Source organism: Garra rufa, chromosome 7, assembly GCF_049309525.1.
Source record: "Garra rufa chromosome 7, GarRuf1.0, whole genome shotgun sequence".
NCBI lineage: Eukaryota > Metazoa > Chordata > Actinopteri > Cypriniformes > Cyprinidae > Garra > Garra rufa.
This window is the reverse complement of record NC_133367.1, coordinates 30,145,074-30,168,265: the sequence shown is the minus strand read 5'-3', so window position 1 is coordinate 30,168,265 and position 23,192 is coordinate 30,145,074. Positions and strand designations below refer to the sequence as shown.

The 23,192-nt window shown below is 32.4% G+C and overlaps 1 protein-coding gene across 1 annotated transcript in view; it reads left to right on the top strand.

Moving 5' to 3' along the window:
- The first annotated feature begins 299 nt into the window (after window positions 1–299).
- ell (elongation factor RNA polymerase II) overlaps window positions 300–23,192 on the top strand; it is a 60,625-nt gene continuing 37,732 nt past the window's right edge. Inside the window, exon 1 of the mRNA XM_073843662.1 lies at window positions 300–472. Coding sequence (XP_073699763.1) covers window positions 338–472 — 135 coding nt within the window. The 5' untranslated portion in view covers window positions 300–337. The remainder of the gene's footprint in view (window positions 473–23,192) is intronic.

Sequence of the window (23,192 nt, the reverse complement as noted above, 5' to 3'; positions counted from 1 at the left end):
CATTTTACAGTTTTTGCCGTACTTCGGATCAAATAAATGCAGGCTTGGTGAGCAGAAGAGACGCTTTAAAAAAACTTAGAGCGCTGATGATGTAAAGGCACAGCTGAATCGTTTCAGGACCGAATCTTTGAAACGAACCGTTTGAAAGAGCCGATTCTCGGAAATGAGTCGGACTTCCCATCACTGGTCATCTCTCTCATGATGATTACCCCGAAGCCACGCCCCATCCCGCCTGTACGTAATTCACGCCTCATGAATAATCATATCCTTCGCTAGCTCGAGCTGCTTGTTGCGTTCACGGCAGAGGCGCGTGAGCGTGGTGGGAAATGCGAGCAAGATGGCGGCGTTGAAGGAGGAGCAGTGCTACGGACTGTCCTGTGGAAGAGTGAGCAATGGCAGCAACATCTCGGTGTATCACGTCAAGCTGACTGACAGCGCGCTGCGAGCGTTTGAGGACTACCAGAGCAACAAGGTAAGACGCGCGTCGAGCGCAACGCGAGGCTGGGTAAACAGTGCTAACAGGCTAACAGTGAGCAGCAGGCGACAGTTATTTCCCTGCCTGACAGCAAATCACCCACTCAGCTGAACAAATTCCCCTCAAAGCGAGCAGGAACTTCGGTGTGGCGAGTCAATCCCTGTCCTTTGCTGTCGCTGCCTTCCTTATTAAGCACTTCATACACTCACGAATCTGTTAATTAAGCCCACAGCAGGTCATGAAACAAAATAAGTTGTTATGTGTGTGTTGGTCAGACTGTCTAGTTTGGTTGAAAGTAACTGGGTTCCCAGGTTCTTGGAAAAACCTGGAAACGTCTGGGAGTCGTAGGATTTGATTTCCAGGTCAGGGGAAGTCATGGAAAATAATTTAGTTTTAGAAAGTCACGGGAATTAGATTAATGGATTGACATTTTTATAGTTATGCTTGACTGCTTGACTCTAAACTAGGGGCCCGGGCCCCTCAGGAAACTTCCAGGGACCACCAGATGTCTTGATAGCCAAATTAAAGATAACTGAACCCAAAAGGCTAAGAACTATTGAGTCAAACTCTTTTTGATTTATTTTTTGATTGTGTATTGTACACATATTGTAATTTTTTCAGTTATTGTTTTTTGATATTTGTAATATATTTTTTAAATATATATTTTCGTTTATATATATATATATATATATATTTTACATTATATTAAATCAATCTGAAAAAAAAAAAGCATTTCAAAAATTCTCAGATTAGTGCCTTTATTCCACTTTTTTTGTCACAGCATAATAGTAATAACAATAATTATAATATACAAAAAAATACACTATTTATTTTATTACTTTATTTATTTTAATTATGTCTACTGGCCAGTTTTACAAACCAGCAACCTTATCTACTTAAAAAAAAAAATTAAACAAAATGACATTAATAATACAAAGTAGTATTCCACTTTTTTATCGTCAAAGGTAATAAAAAAATATTTTAAATATTTTTTTATTAAAATCTTTGTTTTTTTATTTTAATCATGACTCCTGTCCTTTAAAAAAAAAAAAAAAAATATATATATATATATATATATATATATATATATATATATATATATATATATATAAAAATTTTTTGTCAAAGCATAATAATAAAATTAACTTTTTTTATTTTTTTTATTACTTGATTTATTTTAATCATGTATCCTGGCCAGTTTTACCAACCAGCAACCTTATCTACTTAAAAATTATAATAATAATAATAATACTAAAAATAAAACATTATTACATATAATTAACTCTTAATTTTTAAATAATGTCTCCTGGCCAGTTTTAAAAACCAGCAACTTTATCTGATTAAAAAAAAATATTTATATATTATTCCTTTTTCTTTTTTTTTTTTGGTCAAAGCATAATAATTAAATAAATATAATAAAATAAATATATCTTTTTATTTATTTTATTTCTTTAAAAAGTAAAAACACAATTTACAAACCAGCAACATATATGTGTATATATGATCACACTTTTTGGGGGTTACGGTGTAATAATAATAATAATAATAATAATAATAATAATAATAATAATAATAATAAACTTTATTTTAATCATGTCTCCTGGCCAGTTTTACAAACCAGCAACTTTATCTGCTTTAAAAAAATAAATAATAATAATAATAATAATGATAATCATAATAATCATAATAATAAATATTTTTTCTTGTTTTTGGGGGGGGGGTCGGAGCGTAGTAAGAAACGAATAAAAAAAAAACTTTTATTTGTTTTATTTATTTTATTCATATCTCCTGGCTAGTTTTACAAATCAGCAACTTTATCTACCATAAAAAAAAAATATATTAAAAATAATAATGACAATGCTGAATTTTACTAAACCCTTGATGTTGCAGTGGTAACATGAGTTTGTGAAATATCCAAGTACAGTTTTACAACCAAAACCACTGCTTAATGTTTACCGAAGTTTGTATTTCATAAAAAAATGCTACTTTCTGCCTATAAGCCCGAACCAATTGTCCAATTGTTTGTTTTAAACCAGCCCTGCTATTAATTTGTCCTCCCCAGTTTTAGGTGGACGCTCTTTTCCCACATAGCAAAGCAGTGAATGTGCGTCTTTGAGATTGTAAGCCGTTAATGCCAATGGAATCTATCAGCAAATGAGCGTAAACACTCTTGCCACATCTTCGAGTGTCGGCAGATCTGAAAAGTAAATATTTTAAGTCGTGTTTTTTGAGTTCGGGTTCTCGCCCTTCGGATTAAAGGACGGCGAGCTGCCGCAGACGCAACAGGCCGCTCGGGTGGACGGTGTTTGATAATAAAATGCGTTGATTTGTCGGCGCTGTTTCACGTCAAAGGAAGACCCTCGTGGTGCGCGGTTCACGTTGGCTATAATAAAGCAAATGCAACTCGATCCCAGACGCAACAAAGGCCAAGTCTCTCTGTATTCAAACTAGAGTGGAAGTTGAGTCACACTTCTGGTGATGTCAGTAAATTGGACGATAGGAATAAAATTACAGCTTTCGGTCTACACCCAAGCCGCTGGTAACAATTGGATGAAATTGTGAATGTCAGCTTATATAAGTCTGCTTTTAGTGTTGCACTGATTAATATGGCGTATTCTTTAGATGCGATATGTGAAACTCAAGTCGACTGGCTACATGTGACACTGTGAGGGAGGCTGAAGCTTTGCTTGTGAGTATTTTTAGCTTCCAAGCACAGTGCACAAATGCTACTAGTAAGTTTAGAGTTGGATTTAGTTCGGCACATTTGCATGTTTGAATTTGCTTTTATTGCTTAAGGCTTTTTTTTTGCTTGCCTGTGAGAAGTTTATCTAGCTGGATATATGTAATTGTAATTATTTATTAGTTAACGCTGTAAATGTGACTCACTGTCTTTTGAGGAACGCGATCGTTTTTAATCATTGCAGTAGTTAAAGTGGTGTAATCCATTTGGTGTCTCTTCTTCGTCACCTGTTTTAAAGCTTGTTGGCCGTTCACGTGACGGGTGTCGTGTAACACGTGCACATGCGTCGACGTTGTATGTTGCAGACTGGATTTCACCAACCCTGTGGTCACTATCTGTTCACTGACAGCACAACCTTTTTACCCAAATGGACAGTTGTGAATAATATATTTGAAAATGAATGTTAATGTAAAACTTTAAAAGTTTAGCCTTAATTTTAATTTTTTTAATAAGAAAATATGAGTGGTTATTGTACATTATTTGTCTTTAGCGTCCACAAGGATAAAAATAGGGATGCACAATATATCAGTGTTGTTTGTTTAATTTTGTTTTATATATGTCTTATTTATTTGTTTACTAGTGCCATCAAACGATTGTGTATATATATATATATATATATATAAATACACACATACAGTATATATTTTGAAAATATTTACATGTATTTAGGTATTTTTGTTCATATAATTAATATATGAACACTTTTTTTGTTTATTTATTATCTTTAGTGTCCACAAGGATAAAAATAGGGATGCACAATATATCAGTGTTTATTTTATTTAATTTTGTTTTATATATGTCTTATTTATTTGTTTACTAGTGCCATCATACGATTGTGTATATATATATATATATATATATATATATATATATATATATAAATACACACATACAGTATATATTTTGAAAATATTTACATGTATTTAGGTATTTTTGTTCATATAATTAATATATGAACACTTTTTTATTTATTTATTATCTTTAGTGTCCACAAGGATAAAAATAGGGATACACTATATATCGGTTGTTTATTTGTTTATTTACTTTTGTTTTATTTATTTTTGTCTTATTTATTTGTTTACTAGTGCTGTTAAACGATTAATCATGATTAATCGCATCCAAAATAAGTTTTTGTTTACATAATATATATGTGTGTACTGTGTATATATTAGGGCTGGGCGATAAAACGATAACGATATATATCGCGATAGACAAGAGATCGATATCAATAAAAAATGTGTTCGATAAAACGTTCGATATTTTGTATTCTTCGTCGGCCCGCCCAGCCCCCTTTTAACGTTCAGTTCATAGGGTTCATAGCGCCAGATCACAATAGAAGTTAAGGTTATCTTTCCTACAGAACGGGTCCATGTTGTTGTATTAAACTAAACAAACTAAATAGCCTTATGTTATTTATCTTATTTACACGACGGCATTTGATTTCTGTCTCTACATGATCGCGCGTTTACAATGTCTCCTCACAGACTGGAAGGCGGACTCCATTCATAAAAACGGACTTTACTATAGGGCGGAATGCCGCGGAATTCGTCGATTTTTGGACCAATAAATCAAAAGTTGGTCTGTTAATTAATTCAGATCGCGATATGGACTAGTGTCTGTCAAAACTGAAATGCAAAAAGACCGTTTCAATAAGAATCCTGCATGTTCCGTTTGCCTCTATATGTAATATGTAATGTAATGGAGGAGACGCGTTTTATTTTCACTACACCCATACTGCACACGTGACGCTCCCGCTAATTTTTGGCCTTTGCATCTCACATGAACAGACAAACTCCAATAAATACATCTCCAAAGCTGCTGTGAGTGTCACTTTTTGTCAATTCTACCGTTTCATTAGTGAAACTAGCATCATTCATATTGTATACACACTGAAACTTCACGGCAACCTGTCAAAATAAAAGTGCGGTTTAACGTGTAACAGAACAATATTAGGCTTGTATTACTGTACAGTATAATGTAGGTGTTTATATGTTCACATTTAAATAATTTACATAAAACAATATATATGATAAAAAATAAAATAAAGAGTCACCACTTAATTGTTGAAAAAATACTATTATTATTAAACCTTTTTTAACTGAATATAATTTTTCTTCTATGTATTAATTTTAACAGTAAAGTTCCGTTTATTTTTATTTTTAAAAATAAATCTGTGATTTTGCTTTCTTTTGATTATCAGAAAAATTAAAACAAGAATTTCTGAAAAAAAAAAAAAAAAAGATTGTAAGGCCCTATTGCTCAAAATGTTGAAAGTTTTGGACTTATTTTTTCACTTAAATAAATATTTTTGTTATTAGACTTATTACACAAAGTATAGGCTAAAGTACCGGGAAAGAAGTAATGTTGGCTACTGGCAACCAGAAATCTGTGCAGAAAAAAATATAATCAGCCAAGTACTTTGCAACAACCTCTGACCTGTGGTCAAGCAGTACTTCTGGGCCATACATTAGCTTGACCATTCACTTCATTGACAATGAATGGGGTTTGAATTGAGCATTAAGAGATAATTAAGTGTATATTGTGACTTTAGACTTATGTTTACATTTTAATTATTTGAGTTTTTTTCCATGGTTGTTTACATTTCTGTCTTAATAACTGAGGGGATTATGATCAGAGGCAGGTTAAGTTTAAAATAAAAATGCTTGAGTGTAATATATTTTTCTCCTGGTCCTTATTTTAAATGGGTCATAAAAATATCAATAATTATCGATATCGACCGATATGAAACACTGATATCGTGATATAGTTTTCAGCCATATCGCCCAGCCCTAGTATATATGTGTGTATATATATATAAATAAACACATACAGTATATATTTTAAGAATTTTCCATGTATTTAGATATTTTTGTTCATATAATTCATATAATATGAACTAGAGATGCACCGATTGATCGGCTAGTGGTCGGAATCGGCCGATTTTCTCCTCTTGCCGATTCCTAGCCGATCCTTTTATTGCCAGCGGCGCATGCAATTACGTCACAGCCAAGCGCGCGCACTCACAGTCGCGTGTAAACATGTCTTTGGTGTGAGTGAAGATGACACAAAGATTGCAGTTTGTAACATTTATAAGGCCAAAGTACAACGTGAGGGAACAACCACGAACCACGCGCTTGTTTAGCTTGGCTGGACATGTGGTAGATCACGCCCCCGCTCTGCATATTTAGCATGTCTCTGTTAGTTAACACACCTGATTCAGATAACCCACTCGTTAGAAGTAAGCTCCGTGAATGAACTGTGTTCCGATTGACATGGTCCCTGCCCAGTGTTCATTGCTCCCTACTCCCTGAGCAGTGGATATCCGTTGACGTACTACGCTTTCATTCATTCACATATTTGTGCTGCGCCTCCGCATACAGCCTCTTCACACACTAATAGTTCGAAGCGAGCGTATATGTTCCATTTGAAGGTAATTAAAGCGTGCGCGACGTGAATTTAAATTGTATTTATTTACAGATGCATTTATGTTACACTTCTCTAGTAAATATCATCTGTGTGTGAAGACGCTGTATGCGGTGGCGTAGCGCAAATATGTGAATGAATGTTACGAAGTGTAGTACCGCTGGATTAACTGGTGACAAGGCAGAAATGCTTCTCTTTATCAAGAAACATTTGCCATTAATGCTCAAGTAACAGCATTCATTACTAGCATTGTTATTTCTACCTGTTTGAAGACAGTGCGCTTTTTGTTATTAAAGTTATTGTTGTGAGATGATCCTGTAAAAAAAATCCATATAAAATTCATTGAAGGAAAGTAGATTTTTGTATGCCTGCTTTGTTACTTATATTTTATTTCTAATGTTTTCAAGGCTCAGAGCACTTTATTTTGTTCAAGTTATTTTAATATGAGAAGATGCTGTAATGTTTATACATTTCTTTTATTATAAAATAAAAAAAAATACATTGAGGAAAAGATTTTTGTTAGTATAACTAATACTATGTTAGTTACAGGAACTAATTTTATACCTTTTTCGAAGGCACAAAGCACTTTATTTTGTTGTTAAAGTTATTTTGTTGTAAGAAGATCCTATAATGTTTAAAAATTTATTTTATTATAAAATAAATTTAATTAAAGAAAATATTTCTGTATAGGCCTATGCTTTCATTACAGTTCTTAAAAAAATAAAATCGGAATCGGCAGGTCACACTTACTGAAGAATCGGAATCGGCCGAGAAAATTGCAATCGGTGCATCTCTAATATGAACATTTTATTTATTTATATGTATGCACATACATATTACGTAAACTTAGATGCTATTAATCGTTTGACAGCACCAATGTTTATTGATTTATCTTTTTTTTATTGATTTAATTTTTTTATTTTATTTATTATTATTTATTTGAACTATTGTTCTATAAGAACTTTTTTTATTTATTGGTGTTGGTCAGTTTAAGTGGTCTCACAGTTTTTTCCCATTTGCAAATTCAAATGAATATTTACAAAATAATGCTGTTAAATGTAACCTTTACAAATTTTCAAAATTAATATTCATTTTTAATATTGTGCGTCATAATGTTATAAAGCTGAAATTCACTTGTAGCATTTACAAGTAGGGGTCAACCGATTATCGGCACAGATATTAAGCTTTTTATGGTTATTGGTATTGGTCATTTTCAAAACTAATTTGCCGAATAAATAATTTAAAAAGCATTGAAAGATTTTTTTTTTTTTTTTGTCAGAGCCCTTGTTATGCTTAATTTTGACATTAATTTTCATTTTTACACCAGACATGTATATCAGTTCAAAATATCAGTTATTGATCTACTTGACCTGTAATAATCGGTGTCAGCATTTGTCCCTAAAATTCACTTGTAGGGTGGGGGTTGACGATCATCGCCGCAGATATTAAGCTTTTTATGGTTATTGGTAATTTTCAAAACTAATTTGCCGAATAAATAATTTAAAAGCATTTCAAGAGTTTTTGTCAGAGCCCTTGTATTTCTTAACTTTTAAATTTTTGCACCAATATATTGGTTCAAAATATTGATATCAGTTTACGTGATCTGTAATAATCACTATCGGCATCTGCCCTGAAAAACACATCGGTCTACCCCTTATTTAAAAAACATTTTTAGGAAAAGCTACTTTTCATTACTTTTAAAAGTAATGCATTACAATATTGTGTTACTCCCTAAAAAAAGTAACTAATTACATTACTTTGTTACTTTTTATGGAATGTAATGAGTTGCGTTTCCCAATGTATGGGAAACACTGGTAATGTGTGATCTGTCATGATATACATGTTGATATTGATAATTATTGTCCAGCCCTAATTATAATACTATGAGGCTGAAATTCACTTGTAGCATAGGGTTCGACAGATTATCGGGGTTAATATTAAGCATTTTGTGGTTATCGGTATTGGTCACTTTCAAAACTGATTTGCCGATAAATTAATTTAAAAGCATTTAGTCACAGCCATTGTTCTCAATTTTGACATCAATTTTCAATTTTACACCAGGCATATACAGTATATCGCTTCAAAATATCGGTTATCAGTCTACTTGTTCTGTAATATTCAGTATTAGCATCGGCCCTGGAAAACACGCATCGGTCGACCCCCTATTTAATTTTTAACTTTTGAGAAAACTTACTTTTAAAAGTAATGCATTAAAATATTTTTATATGAAAAATATTCAATATTAATATCACTCCCTAAAAAAAAAGTGTTAAAAAAAGTTACATTACTTATGTGTTACTTTTGCATTACTTTTTAAATATGACCAAAGGGGTGTTCCATAAAACAAGTTTACCAAATAAGTTAGGCTTATTTTAGTTAGTCTGACTTATTGTCACTTGATTTGGCTCAAAAATAAGTCAGACTAACTGAAATAAGCCTGACTTATTTGGTGAACTTGTTTTATGGAACACCCCCCTGGGCTTGCTTGTTTGTTTTTATTATAAAGTTTTATTTTTGGGAAATCTTAAAGCCCTTTCATACCAGACGTGAAATAAATACTTAAAAAAAAAAAAAATATATATATATATATATATATATATATATTAGGGCCGGGACTTTAACGCGTTAATTTAGATTAATTAATTACACAAAAATAACGCGTTAATTTTTTTTAACGCATTTTAATCGCACTTAATTTTGCACCACGGAACGTTTCTCATTGGATGAGTTTCAGCGGCGGACCGATTATACTGGAGCACCAACTAACAGAATGCGCATATCACCGCAAGACATCGAGCCTCAAGTATCACCTCAATGCTTTTACAGAAGGTCTACCTACCTATAGGGTACCTGAATTTCTGAAATGTAGGCTAGTATATTTCTGAATATCCCAGTGTTTCCCGTACCATCATCTCAGGGGGGCGCGTTTACAATGTCTCCTCCAAGAAAACACGGACTGGATCGCGGACTCCATTCATAAAAAACGAATTTACTATAGCGCGGAATGCCACGTAAATTCGTCGTTTTTTTGATTGATAAATCAAAAGTTGGTCTGTCACTTAATTCAAATCGCGATATGGACTAGTGTCTGAAAACTGAAATGCAAAAAGACCGTTTTAATATGAATCCTGCACTGTTTGCCTCTGTATGTTAGAATGGCAGAGACGCGTTTTTTTATACTGCACGCGTGATGCTCCCGTTACTTTTTGGCATTTGTATCTCACATGAACAGAGACTCAATCTCCAAAGCTACAGTCAGTGTCACTTTTAACGTTTCATTTGAGAAAACTAGCATCATATCATACTTTACACACAGAAACTTCACGGCAACCTGTCAAAATAAAAGTACGGTTTAACATGAAACCGAACACTATTCCTATTTAAATAGACAAAAAACAATATATATGATAAAAAATAAATATAACAACAAGATTAACCACTTAATTGTAGAAAAAAATACTATGATTATTATTATGTATTGATTTTAACAGAAAACCTGTTTGTTTGCCAAAAATTAAAAAGGTTTATTTTTCATTTGATTAAAAATAAATAAATGTTTATGCTTTCATTTGATTATGAGAAAAATTAAAACACAAGAATTTATAAAAAAAAAAAAAAAATGGCAAAAGATTGTAAAGCCCTATTGTTCAAAATGTTAAAATAGAGAGTTTTGGATTTATTTTTTAACTGAAATAAATGTTTTCGGTATGGGAAACGCTGTATCCTATTGCTACAGTTAATGGCAATATTGCACTGGTCTGTTGGACTTGGTTGAACAAAAATAAACAATATTTTGTTGCTTCAGTTTATGTGTTCAGTCATTATTCAATGGTAACTAAAAATCCATATGAAAAAACTTACTTCTCACTGTTCTCAGGTCAAATATTTATATGCGATTAAAATGCGATTAATTTCGATTAATTAATTACAAAGCCTCTGATTAATTAAATTTTTTTAATCGAGTCCCGGCCCTAATATATATATATATATATATATATATATATATATATATATTTTTTTTTTTTTTTTTTATCAAAAAATTGGTTATTAAAATTTGCATTTTGTCTAAAATTAAACTCAGACAACCAAATTAATTTTAAACATTTTTGGGGTTATGCGTTACAAGTAATGCAAATTATGCATTTAAATTACTTTTTTTTTTTTTTTCTTTTCTTTTTTTTTTTTAAGTGTTTATTTCACGTCTGGTGTGAAAGGGCTTTAAGGTTTTCCAAAAATAGAATTGTGTCAATATATTGTTTAGTGCTGTCAAATGATTATTCACAATTAATCTCATCCAAAATAAAAGTTTTTGTGGACATAATGTGTACGTATATACATTATACAAGGTATATATTTTGAAAATATTTACGTGTATATATTTATTCATTTAAATTTAAACATAATTTATATTATATATAAATATATTTAAGATAATTCTTAAATATATATGCATGTGTGTGCACAGCATTAATATTATTTGCTAGAATTGTAGTGCATCCCTAGTGACCTCTTAGAAAAATAATAGCTTATGTGTCCTTATTAGGTTGCCTGATTTGAGAAGATCTGCAGGACTAGAAACTGCTTAATTCAGGCAAATTCTGACCGGAAGGAGCCTTTTTTTGTGCACTTGTCTTTCGCTTCAGTCTGTGATGGCCAGATTGCATCACGTCTACACCTTAGTTTCCTGAGGAAAAAAAAGAGTGTGTCTTTCGCTTAGTCATCTGTTGAATACTGTATTAGGATGAAAGCTGGGCTTCACCTCTTCCGTTCTTGACGCTTGATGGAGAAAGAAACAGTGGTAGTCAGAATGACTTGGCTCTGCTAATAAATGGGTCAGCCATTTTACTGGGCCGCCCTGTTGTTTGTATGTCAATAGGGAAATGCTTTGTGGCATCTTGGTTTATTGCATGTTGTTCCTTTTTCTGTTTGTTGTAACTTTGAGTCCGAAGGTTTTGTCTTATCCAGCAGAGCTATGTCACACAGCAAGCAAACATAGTTTCTATAGAGCTTTAAGATTGTTTCTATAGAGCTTGGAACAACATGAGGGTGAAGCAGAACTTCACTTTTTAGGTAAAATGTCCCTTGAGTTATGTCATTGCAATGGCAAACATTACTAAGATAATTCTTTAACATTTGAATGTTTTAGCATGTGTAATGTGCTGAAAATGGGAAAAAGGCAGTGTTATTTATTTTATTTTATTTTTTTTAGTCAGTGGTGGAAAAAAATGGTATTGAGAGCAAATTTACAATTCAAGGAAAATTTCTAAAGTGTGAAATATAAAACTAAATTCTGACTTTTTTTCCCCTCCAAATTCTGCTTTTCGCAACTTTGCCTTTTTCCTCAGAACTGTAAATTTCTATCTCGCAATTCCGGGCTTATATCTCCCAATTCCGGGTTTAAATCTCGCAATTCCGAGTTTATATCTCGCCATTCCGAGTTTATATCTCACAATTCCGAGTTTATATCTTAAAATTCTAAATTTGTTTTACAATTCCGAGATTAAATCTCGACATTCCGAGTTTATATCTCACAATTTTGCCTTTTTCCTCAGTACTGCAAGTTTATATCTCACAATTCCGAGTTTATATCTTGCAATTTAGCCTTTTTCCTCAGTACTGCAAGTTTATATCTCACAATTCCGAGTTTATATCTTGCAATTTAGCCTTTTTCCTCAGAACTGAAAGTTTATATCTGACAATTCCGGGTTTGTATCTTAAAATTCTAAATTTGTTTTACAATTCCGAGTTTAAATCTCACCATTCCGAGTTTATATCTCACAATTTTGCCTTTTTCTTTAGTACTGCAAGTATAAATCTCGCAAATCTCACAATTCCAAGATTATATCTTGCAGTTCAGCCTTTTTTCTCAGAACTGTTTATATCTCGCAATTCTGCCTTTTTTCCTTAGAACTGTAAATTTATATCTGACAATTCCGAGCTTATCTCACAATTCAGCCTTTTTTTTTCTTGCAATTATCTCGAGTTTATATCCTACAATTGAGTTTATCTTACAATTTTTTGTTTATATCTCACACTTCTGCCTTTGTATCTCGCAATTCTGCCTTTTTTTTTCTCAGAAGTTTGTCTGAGAATTACAAGTTTGTCTTAAAATTCTGAGTTTATATCTCCTAATTCTGAGTTTCTTTTACAATTCCGAGTTTCTCACCATCCTGCCTTTTTCCTCAGAACTGTAAGTTTAGGTCTCACAATTCCAAGTTTAGATCTTATAATTCTGGGTTTATATTCTACAATTGAGTTTATATCTTGCACTTTTGCCTTTTTTCTCAGAACTGTGAGTTTGTATCTGACAATTCCGAGTTTATATCTTACAGTTCAGAGTTTATATACTTTACAATTCCGAGTTTGTCTTATTGAGTTCATATCTCCTAATTCCGAGTTTATTTTACAAGTCTGAGTTTGTCTTATGATTCCAAATTTATATCTCACGCTTCTGCCTTTTTTCTCAGAACAGTGAGTTTATATCAGACAATTCTGAGTTTAGGTCTCTCAATTCCAAGTTTAGATCTTATAATTCTGGGTTTATATTCTATAATTTTGAGTTTATATCTTGCACTTCTGCCTTTTTTTTTTTTTTTTTTCTCAGAACTGTGAGTTTGTATCTGACAATTCCGAGTTTATGTCTCACAGTTCAGAGTTTATATATTTTACAATACCGAGTTTGTCTTAAAATTGAGTTTATATCTCCTAATTCCGAGTTTGTTTTACGAGTTTGAAGTTTATATTTCACAATTCTGCCTTTTTCCTCAGAACTGTAAGTTTATATCTGACAATTCCGAGTTTAGGTCTCTCAATTCTGAGTTTAGATCTTATAATTCTGGTTTTATATCTTACAATTTTGAGTTTATCTCACAATTCTGCCTTTTTTCTCAGACAATTCTGAGAATTCTCAGAGTTACGAGTTTATATTTCACAATTCCAAGTTTCAGAACTGTGAGTTTATATCTGACAGATCTGTTTATACATCTGAATTGTGCGATATAAATTTACAATTCTGACTTTTTCCTCAATTTCCAAGTTTATCTCGCAAATCTGAGTTTATATCTTCAAAATTTGCCTTTTTCTCAGAACTGAGAGTTTACATATCAATTATGAGTTTATATATTGCAATTCTAGAAAAAAAAGTCTGCATTGTGAAAAAAGTCATAAATCCCGTTTTTTATTAAATTATTTTATTCTGTGGTGGAAACAGACTTCCGTAGTTTAGCCGCTTTGCTATCAAACTGACACGTTGAGGGCAACGAGTGAATCCAATTGGACTTGGTTTTGCTCTCAAAAGGAAGCCAGAGCCTTGGCACAGAGTTTTAAGGTGTCAATAGGTGAAGCAATTCAGAGGTTGTTCTTGGATCAGGGGTTGGCCGTGTGAGCTTCTACATTCCATTCCTCTGAGCCCACGGCGGTCCTCTGGAGAGTAGTGTGTAGTGCACAGATGGCTTCGGTCAGCAGGCTGCAGAAACGGTCATTAAAGGACCATAATGATCTTGAGAGAACGCTTATCTACTCTTTCTTCATGGATAAACTACATTACACGCTGGGTGTTTTGCCCCTGCGTTTGGTGTCCGGGGTTATCGACTTACGTAATGGCTTGAGCGACACCGGAGGGGAAGCGCAAACAGCGGTGTCTTCACCTTCCTCTTAGTTTGTACTACTTTGCAGTTCTACAGGTGACTCCCATTGATTTGTTGCTCAAGCGATAGCCTTATCTGACCAGTGCCAAGCCTGGTGCTTAAACAAGTCCGCAAGTAGTTTAAAAAGGCATAGTTCACTCAAACAAAGTGAAATTTTGTATTTCTTGCTTAATCCTGCTTGATGATTGTAGTCACCATTCATTTAGATTTGAATGAGCAGCTGATAATTTTCATTTTTGGGTAAACTTCTTTTAATCAAAGTGACCTAACGTTAAACCTAAATTAAATTTTCAGTAGTGTAACAATGTCTCAGTAATTTTACATAAATGTTGCTTTTCTAGTAATGATTTTTCTGGCATGTGGCTTTAGGAAATCTGAATCATTCATTAAATTACTTTGACTTCACTCCTGTAACTCATTTTTTAAATTAAGTGGTTTAAACATATTTGTTGATTGATTATATAAGATTCATTACTTTGTCATTTTACTTATTTTACATATTTAATGTATTTTTAAACAATTATTGTTTCATTGTTTTGTGAGCTGTTCAAGTTTACACACCCTAATAAAGATTGTTTTTGCAGGATGTTATTAAACGGTCAAATAAATGTAGTAATATTTAAAAACTTTAATGGTGTGTGGGATCACAGTTAATTTCAGAAAAAAAATATGATTTTTTTTTTTTTTTTTATCGATTGACAGCACTAGTTATTTTCGCTTACAAATTAATTTGAAGATTAAATGTGAAATTATTGCAATATAAAAGTATATTTATCAACTAATGTTAGGTAGGATTAATCACAATAAATCACGATAAATTTCAGAAAAATGCGCAATTTTAATTTTTTTTAATCGGTTGACGGCACTAGTTTATTTGTTTCCACATTAATTTGAAGATTGAATGTGAAAACTAATGCAATATAAACATTTTTATAAACAAATTTTAGATGGGATTAATTGCGATTAATTTTAGAAAAATGTGATTTTAATTAATTTTTAATCGATTGACCATACTAGTTTATTTTTGTATCTACATTAATTTGAAGATTGCATGTGAAGTTATTGAAGTTTTTAAATATACTTTTATACTGCAATGTTAGGTGGGATTAATCGCAACTGATCAATTAATGTCAGAAAAATGTGTGATTTTAATTAATTTTAAGAGTTTATTTTTGTTTCTACATTAATTTGAAGATTGAATGTGAAAAATAATGCAATATAAACATTTATAAACTAATGTTAGATGGGATTAAGCGCAACTAATCGAGATTTAATTTCAGAAAAATGTGATTTTAATTCGTTTTTTTTAATCGGTTGACAGCACTAGTTTATTTTTATTTCTACACACTCTTTTATATTGCAATAATTTCACATGCAATCTACAAATTAATTTAAAAACTTTACTGTTAGGTGGGATTAATCGCAACTAATCGTGATTAATTTCCGAAAAATTATATATATATATATATATAATTTATATTATTTATATTATATATTAATTTATATTATATTATATTATATATATATTTATATTTATATATATATATATTTATATTTATATATTTTTTTTTTTTAATCGATTGACCGTACTAGTTTATTATTTTTGTATCTACATTAATTTGAAGATTGCATGTGAAATTATTGCAATATAAAAGTATATTTAAAAACTTTAATGTTAGGTGGGATTAATCGCAACTAATCGTGATTAATTTCTGAAATTATATTTTTTAAATTATTTTTTTAAAATCGATTTACAGCACTAGTTTATTTTTGTTTCTACATCAATTTGAAGATTGATTGTGAAATTATTGCAGTATAAAAGTATATTTAAAAACTTTAATGTTAGGTGGGATTAATCACAACTAATCGCGATTAATTACCGGAAAATTTGTTTTGTTTTGTTTGTTTGTTTTTTTTTTGGGTTCAAATTTTTTAATCAATTGACGGCACTAGTTTATTTTTGTTTCTACATTAATTTGAAGATTGAATGTGAAATTATTGCAATATTAAAGTATATTTAAAGACTTTAATCTTAGGTGGGATTAATTGTGGTTTAATTTAAAAAGAAAAGTGAAATTTAATTTAGTTTTTTTTTCAATCGATTAGCAGCACTAGTTTATTATTTTTGTTTCAATGTATTAAAGTCAATTTTAAGTTTGCTTACCCTAGTAAAGATTTCTGCACAAGAAATGTGATCTGGTAATAGCATTTTGCAGTATTGTTAAGAACTTTTTCATAGGGGAACGTGACTTAACTTGAATGAGTAGCTTGGCAGGGTACAGTTTCACTGGAGCTTCCCCAACACTGGTTTTAAGAGCCTGAAAACGTGACTCAAGACTTTACTGTATTTATGTTGACATGTGACTATGACGTTTCTAATAACATGAATTTAGAGCAAAGCAGTTAACTAGTCATTGGTGTGTTTGGGCTTGAGGCTGCATTGATGAGACACTTTTCACAGCATTGATCGCAGTCCTTGTTGCTCAACCTGACTGCAGTAGATGGACTAGATAGTGACTGGATTCACGTGGAGGTCAGCCACTGTGTCATGGATATTTAAGGAATGCTGATTCTACTTTTTTTAGTGCTGGAACTAGGGCCTGGTAAACCAGAATTAGTGCCAAATATGACTCTGAAATGTCAGGCTGTCATGAGACCGTTGTTGATGCACTTTGTGTTGAGGTTCACTTTGACCTTTTTGACAGTTTTGTCTTTTTATAATATTAAACCTGAAATTGCTATTAAACCATTTCAGTCCTGATGACAATGTGAATTGGATATTACTGATTTAAGATTGTTATAAACACTCATTTCTGATGTTTTTTTTTCTCAGTTTTGTGATTTATAAACTTGCTATTGTGAGAAAATGCTGAGAAGTCAGAATTGAGATATAAACTCACAATTTGGACTTTTTCTCATTAGTGCGAGTTTATATATTTATAACACTGAGTTAAGTCAGAACTGTGCGATAAACTCGCAGTTCTAATCACACATCAGTCCCCCCCTCTCAGAATTTGACTTTATGTAGTTTTTTTTTTTCTCTCATAATTCTGATTTTATTTTTCGCAATCACAAAGTTATATCTTAATTCTGACTTTATAAATAACAATTGCAAATAATTTTTCTAAATAATAATAATAATAATTATGCGATTCTGAGAAAGTCAGCATTGCAACAACTTTATTTTTCTCGCAAATGTGAGTTTGTATCTTGCAATTCTGACTTTCACAGTTGCAAGTTTCTCAATTCTGACTTTATAACTTGCAATTGTGAATTAATTCTAAGAAAAGTCAGAATTGCAAGATGCAAACATGCATTTGTGAGTTTTCTTGCAATTCTGACTTTTTTGCAATTGCAAGTTTATATCATAATTCTGACCTTTTAAACTCTCAATTCTGAGTTTATATCATGCAATTCTGACTATTTTTCACGATTGCAAATTTATCTCAAATATGACTTTTAGGGTTGTTCCGATACTAGTATCGGAAATGCCGCCGATACCACAAAAAAATCTAGCATCGGAATCGGCGAGTACTTGAACCCACGTACCGATCCGATACCATTTTCAAGTTATTCCCGCTAGCAAATCAGAAGCCAGTTCTTCTTCGCGGCTCAGAATGCAAACAGTGTTGCCACAAGCAACCACTGTTTAGAGCAGCGAAGAAGAAATACAAATGTGCTAGCAGTTTGTCCGCTAAAACGGCGGCATGTCTCATATGTAGGGCTTTATGATTTCTGCGATGCGGAAAACACGGACGGAATCGCGGAATCCAGTCAAAATGGAACTTACAGTTTAACGCGGAACGTCACGGAATTTGTCAAAGTTTGATGCATTAATCAAAGGTAGTTCATTACACTTACATCAAATCGTGATATGGACTAATATTAAGCCAAAAACCGACTGTTTAAATATGAATTAATGCATGGTTCTGTGTTAATGAATTGTACAGGCACGTGGTTTGTTTACTCCTTGTACTGAAGCGCGCGGGACACTTGCGGTAATATTAAAGGGCTCCAGACAGTGACCAATTTTTCTGCCAGTGTAACTAATTTTCGTGAGCGGTCACACTGGCGTGATCACCGCGTTGTTCAACTCATAAGCTCTGCCATTTCTGTCTCAGATGAGAAACATAAAATGGCACGCGAAACGAAAGTGAAACTAACACGACACGTTTGAGCTGCTCAGCGCTGACCGTTTATCAGCTTGGACTGCAATGCAAACAAACTTGCACAAACCCCGAACAGCTTTATTCGGGAGCCAACGTTGATTTTGCAACACTGTTACTGCTGCGAGATCCAGTGAGGAGCATTTGAAAATGCCGCACAATGAATAAGGTTGCTGCGAGATCTAGTGAGAATCTTTCAAATTCTGGCCAAAATTCTCTGTTATAAACAGGGCTGATGTACGTCAGAAAACCAGATTAGTAATACTAACTTTATGAAAAAATATTACTGTCAAATGTATGTCATATAATAAAAATACTCTAGTTCACTGTATATATCACTGTATATTTGTTTTATTAAGGAATAAGTCTGAAGCACACAATAAAATAACTTATTAGTATTATCTACAGCTGTATATACAATTACACACCCAGGTATCGGATTAGTACTCGGTATCGGCCGATACCCCGAGCCCAGGTATCGGAATCGGTATCGGGAAGGAAAAAAGGGTATCAGAACATCTCTAATGACTTTATAACTTGCAATTGTGAATTCTAAGGAAAGTCAGAATTGCAAGATACAAACATGTGTGAGTTATCTTGCAATTCTGACATTTTTCTCAATTGCAAGTTTATATCTTAATTCTAACTTTAACTCACATTTCTGAGTTTATATTATGCAATTCTGAGAAAAAGCTCAGAAATGCAAGGAAAAAAGTTAGAATTGCGAGAACCTTTTTTCTCGCAAATGTGAGTTGGTATCTTGCAATTCTGACTTTTACAATTGCAATCAAAAGTTTATATCTCAATTCTGACTTTATAACTAGCAATTGCGAAAGTCAGAATTGCAAGATACAAACACACCTTTTTATGTTAGTCAGAATTAAGATAAGCTTGTGATTTTGATAGTCAGAATTTCAAAATACAAACTCACATTTGCAAGAAAAAAAGTTCTTGCAATTCTGACTTTTAAAACTGTGAAAAAAGTCAGAATTGCAAGATAACTCACAAATGCATGTGCATATCTTGCAATTCGGACTTTTCTTAGAATTTGCAATTGCTAGTTATAAAGTCAGAATTGAGAGAGAAACTTGCATTTGCAATTGTGAAAGTCTGAATTACAAGATATAAACTCAAATTTGCGAGAAAGTCAGAATTCTAAGCCAGAATTGCGAATTTAGAATTTTTTGTGAGAAAGTTATCTTGCAATTTTTATTTATTTTTTCTCTGAATTCTGACTTTTTAACTCCTAATTCGAAGTTTATATCAAGCGATTCTGAGGAAAGAAAAAGTCTGAATTACGAGGAAAAAAAAGTGACTTTCTTCACAATTGCAAGTTTGTCTCAATTCTGACTTTTTAACTCGCAATTGCAAATTAATTCTGAGAAAAGTGAGAATTGCGAGGGGGGAGAAGTTAGAATTGCGAGATTCTAAAGGAGTCGAGAAGAGTTGCAAGTTTGTCTTAATTCTGACTTTTAATTCACAATTCTGAGTTCATCATGCAGTTATGAGAGTATTACACAATTCTAAGAAAGTCTGAATTGCGAGATGTAAGCTCACAATTGCGAGGAAAAAGAATTGTGAGACTCGCAATTCTCTTTTTTTTTTTTTGTACATTTTAAACTTGGTGTCAGAAACGGACTTTCATAGATGGCAAATAATTTATATTCTGAAAATCTGAAAATGCAAACTTTTGAAATCGCGATTAATCGCATTACAAAAAAGGTTTGTGTTTATATAATGCATGTAAGTTTCTTTATTTTAAAAAATGTGTGTGTTTACTATATACATATAAATACACATACTGCACACGCATATATTATGTGTGAACAAACTTTTATCTTGAATGCGATTGATCAATTGAACAGCCCTACGTGCAAAGAAGCTTTCCATATCTGTGCATATCTAGCGTTGTCCAAAATTAGTGCCAGTGCTCCGCCTAGATCTGTGTTGTGTGATCCGCTGGGGTTCTCACTGTGAGTGTTGGTCCGGAGCCACCCTCTGTCCCAAGGTTAGCTCTGTGGAACGTTCTGGGCTCGTGTCCCAGTGAATAGTGACATGTCAGCAGCCCATTCAAACGAACAGGCTGAGGGCTGCACTCTTTTTAGGGCTGTAGAGAGACCGACTCAGTCTGATGCCTGTATTCATACCGCTTCCATTAAGAATCTGATGTAGATTGTAATGTTTTAATAGTTCAGAATTTTGAACCTTTCCCCTTGCTTTAGATTTTTAATTCTAAAAAAGTAGTTTTATATATATATATATATATATATATATATATATATAAATATAAATAATATATAATAATTGAAAATATTTTTTTTTTTTGTAATTGTAAAAAAATCTATCATTTATATATGATATATGATCATTTTATAATAAAAAAATGAACAGTAAATGATTTGTATGGCACATTTTTTACAGTTGCAGTGTAACTCTGGCTGTTCTACACTTCATAAACACTTGCTGAAATCATTACTGATCGGTTTATAATGGACTGTGTTCAGGATAGATGCCATATTTCATTTTTGGCAGTACTATCAACTGACCTGAAATACACTCTCGCTGGCTCCAGGCCATCGGATCATCCTTATTGTTGAGCCCTGAAGTAATACATCCTTCAGCCTTCACAACCAGACCTAATTATCCTCTGTTGCCATTCGTATGAACCTAAATTGACGTATTATTATAAACCTATACAACTAGGCTTTGTGTGTATAGAACATGCATTAAGCTGATATTTCCTGTGTCCTGTCTTCTCTGAATGTACAGATGCCTGTAATTACCGTAGCATTGGATTTTGATGTACGCAGCCTGCGCCTGCAGTGTAATGTCTCCATTATGTGTGCCTATCTCAGTCGCAGATGGAATCAAAAGGATGATTTATTCATTTCCTGACGTGAGCCAGAACCCCATGGACCGAACACAGTGCATCACTGCATCTGTACAATTTGAAACGAACCATGATAACATGCTACTGTAATCTCGCAATTTCAGCTTGGGTAGGATGAGATCGTGAGCAGTTTTGCTTCTCTGACTGACTTTTTTTGCTTTGTGACTCTAAGCAAGTCATGTTGACTTTCAAAATATTCTTGGTGGGTTAAAAGGGTTAAAAGTCTTATGCTAAATTGTATAGGTGCTGTTATTGTGCATGAAATATTCATGATCTGATTTAAGAGGACCTTTTAAGCTGTTGTGAAATCCAGAAACATACAGTAATAGGTAGTAGGGATGCATGATATTGGATTTTCGCCCATATGCCGATATCTTTTAACTCATTTTGGCTGGATTCGTTTAATGGAACGTTATCAGAAATGGCCGATAATGGTTTAAAAAAAAATCTAAAAGAATTTACTCTTGCTTTAGACCAGGGTTCCTCAAATCTTACCCTGGAGGGCCAATGTACTGCAGAGTTTAGCCCAAACCCTGATCAAACTCTCCTACCTGGGATTCTCTAATGATCATGAATACATTGATTAGCAGTCTCAGGTGTGTTTGATTAGGGTTAGCCCTTTGGTTGTGTTCGGGTCAAATTGACCCGGAAAGGTTTTCTTTTTCCCGAAAATACTAGTTGACGTTATCGCATTGGACTCAAACTTCCTGACTTTGTTTACAAAGGGTATAAGTACTTCTCATACATTTAAAAGCAGACTTCCTGATTAAACATCAAAGCACACTATTGTGATAAACAGTGCAAATTTATTACATATTGTGAAAATGATTGATTCAAAGGTGTTTTTCACAAAACATTAGGTACCTACTTTTGGATAAATGAGGCCTACGATTAATCAGATGCAAATAGAAACCAGTCCTAAATGAAAGAAAACAAGTTGACAAAAAGATTAAATCCAATATTTGGTGCTAATGTAGCATAATGAGAGATTTATAAGCAGTTGTTTGGAGTCTGGTCATTTTTGACCGGAAACACCACAAGTGTATTATGTACAAAATTTATATATAAAAAAAAAAACAAAAGCATTTAAAAGCAAACTTCCCGATTAAACATCAAATCACACTAGTGTGATAAACAATGCAAATGTGTAATTTTTTTTTTTTGTTTTAAAATCTTTTCTTAGAATTGCGAGTTTATATCGCAGTTGTGTTGTAAAGTCAGCAATTGCGAGTTTATATTCTCGCTGTTATGACACTTTTTCTCAGAATCGCGAATTTATATCCAGCAATTCTGACTATATCTTGCGATTTGTGAGTTTAGATCATAATTCTGAGGAAAAAAAGTCAGAATTACATTTAAAAAAGTCGCGATTACTTTAAAAAAACAAACAAACAATTAAGTGGCAGAAATGGGCTTCCATATTACTTTTATTTATCTTTTAAAAGATAAAAACTGTGATTGCTCATTTAAAACGTATTTTTTTTATACCCAGCAATTCTGACTTTATATCTTGCGATTGAGTTTATATCAGAATTCTGAGGGAAAAAGTCAGAATTACATGATTAAAAGTATTAAAATTAAAGTGGCAGAAATGGGCTTACATGTACTATTTTTTTTTTAAGATAAAAATTGTAAATTTTATATATAAACAGAAATTTTGACTTTATATCTTGTGATTGTGAGTTTCAGAATTCTGAGGAAAAAATGAGTCAGAATTGCATAATTTCACAAAGTAAAGTCACAATTTCTTTTTAAAAATTTTAAGTGGCAGAAATGAGCTTCCATATATTTTTATTTTTTAAAAGATATGTATATTTTTTTATATCCAGCAATTCTGACTTTATAACTTGCG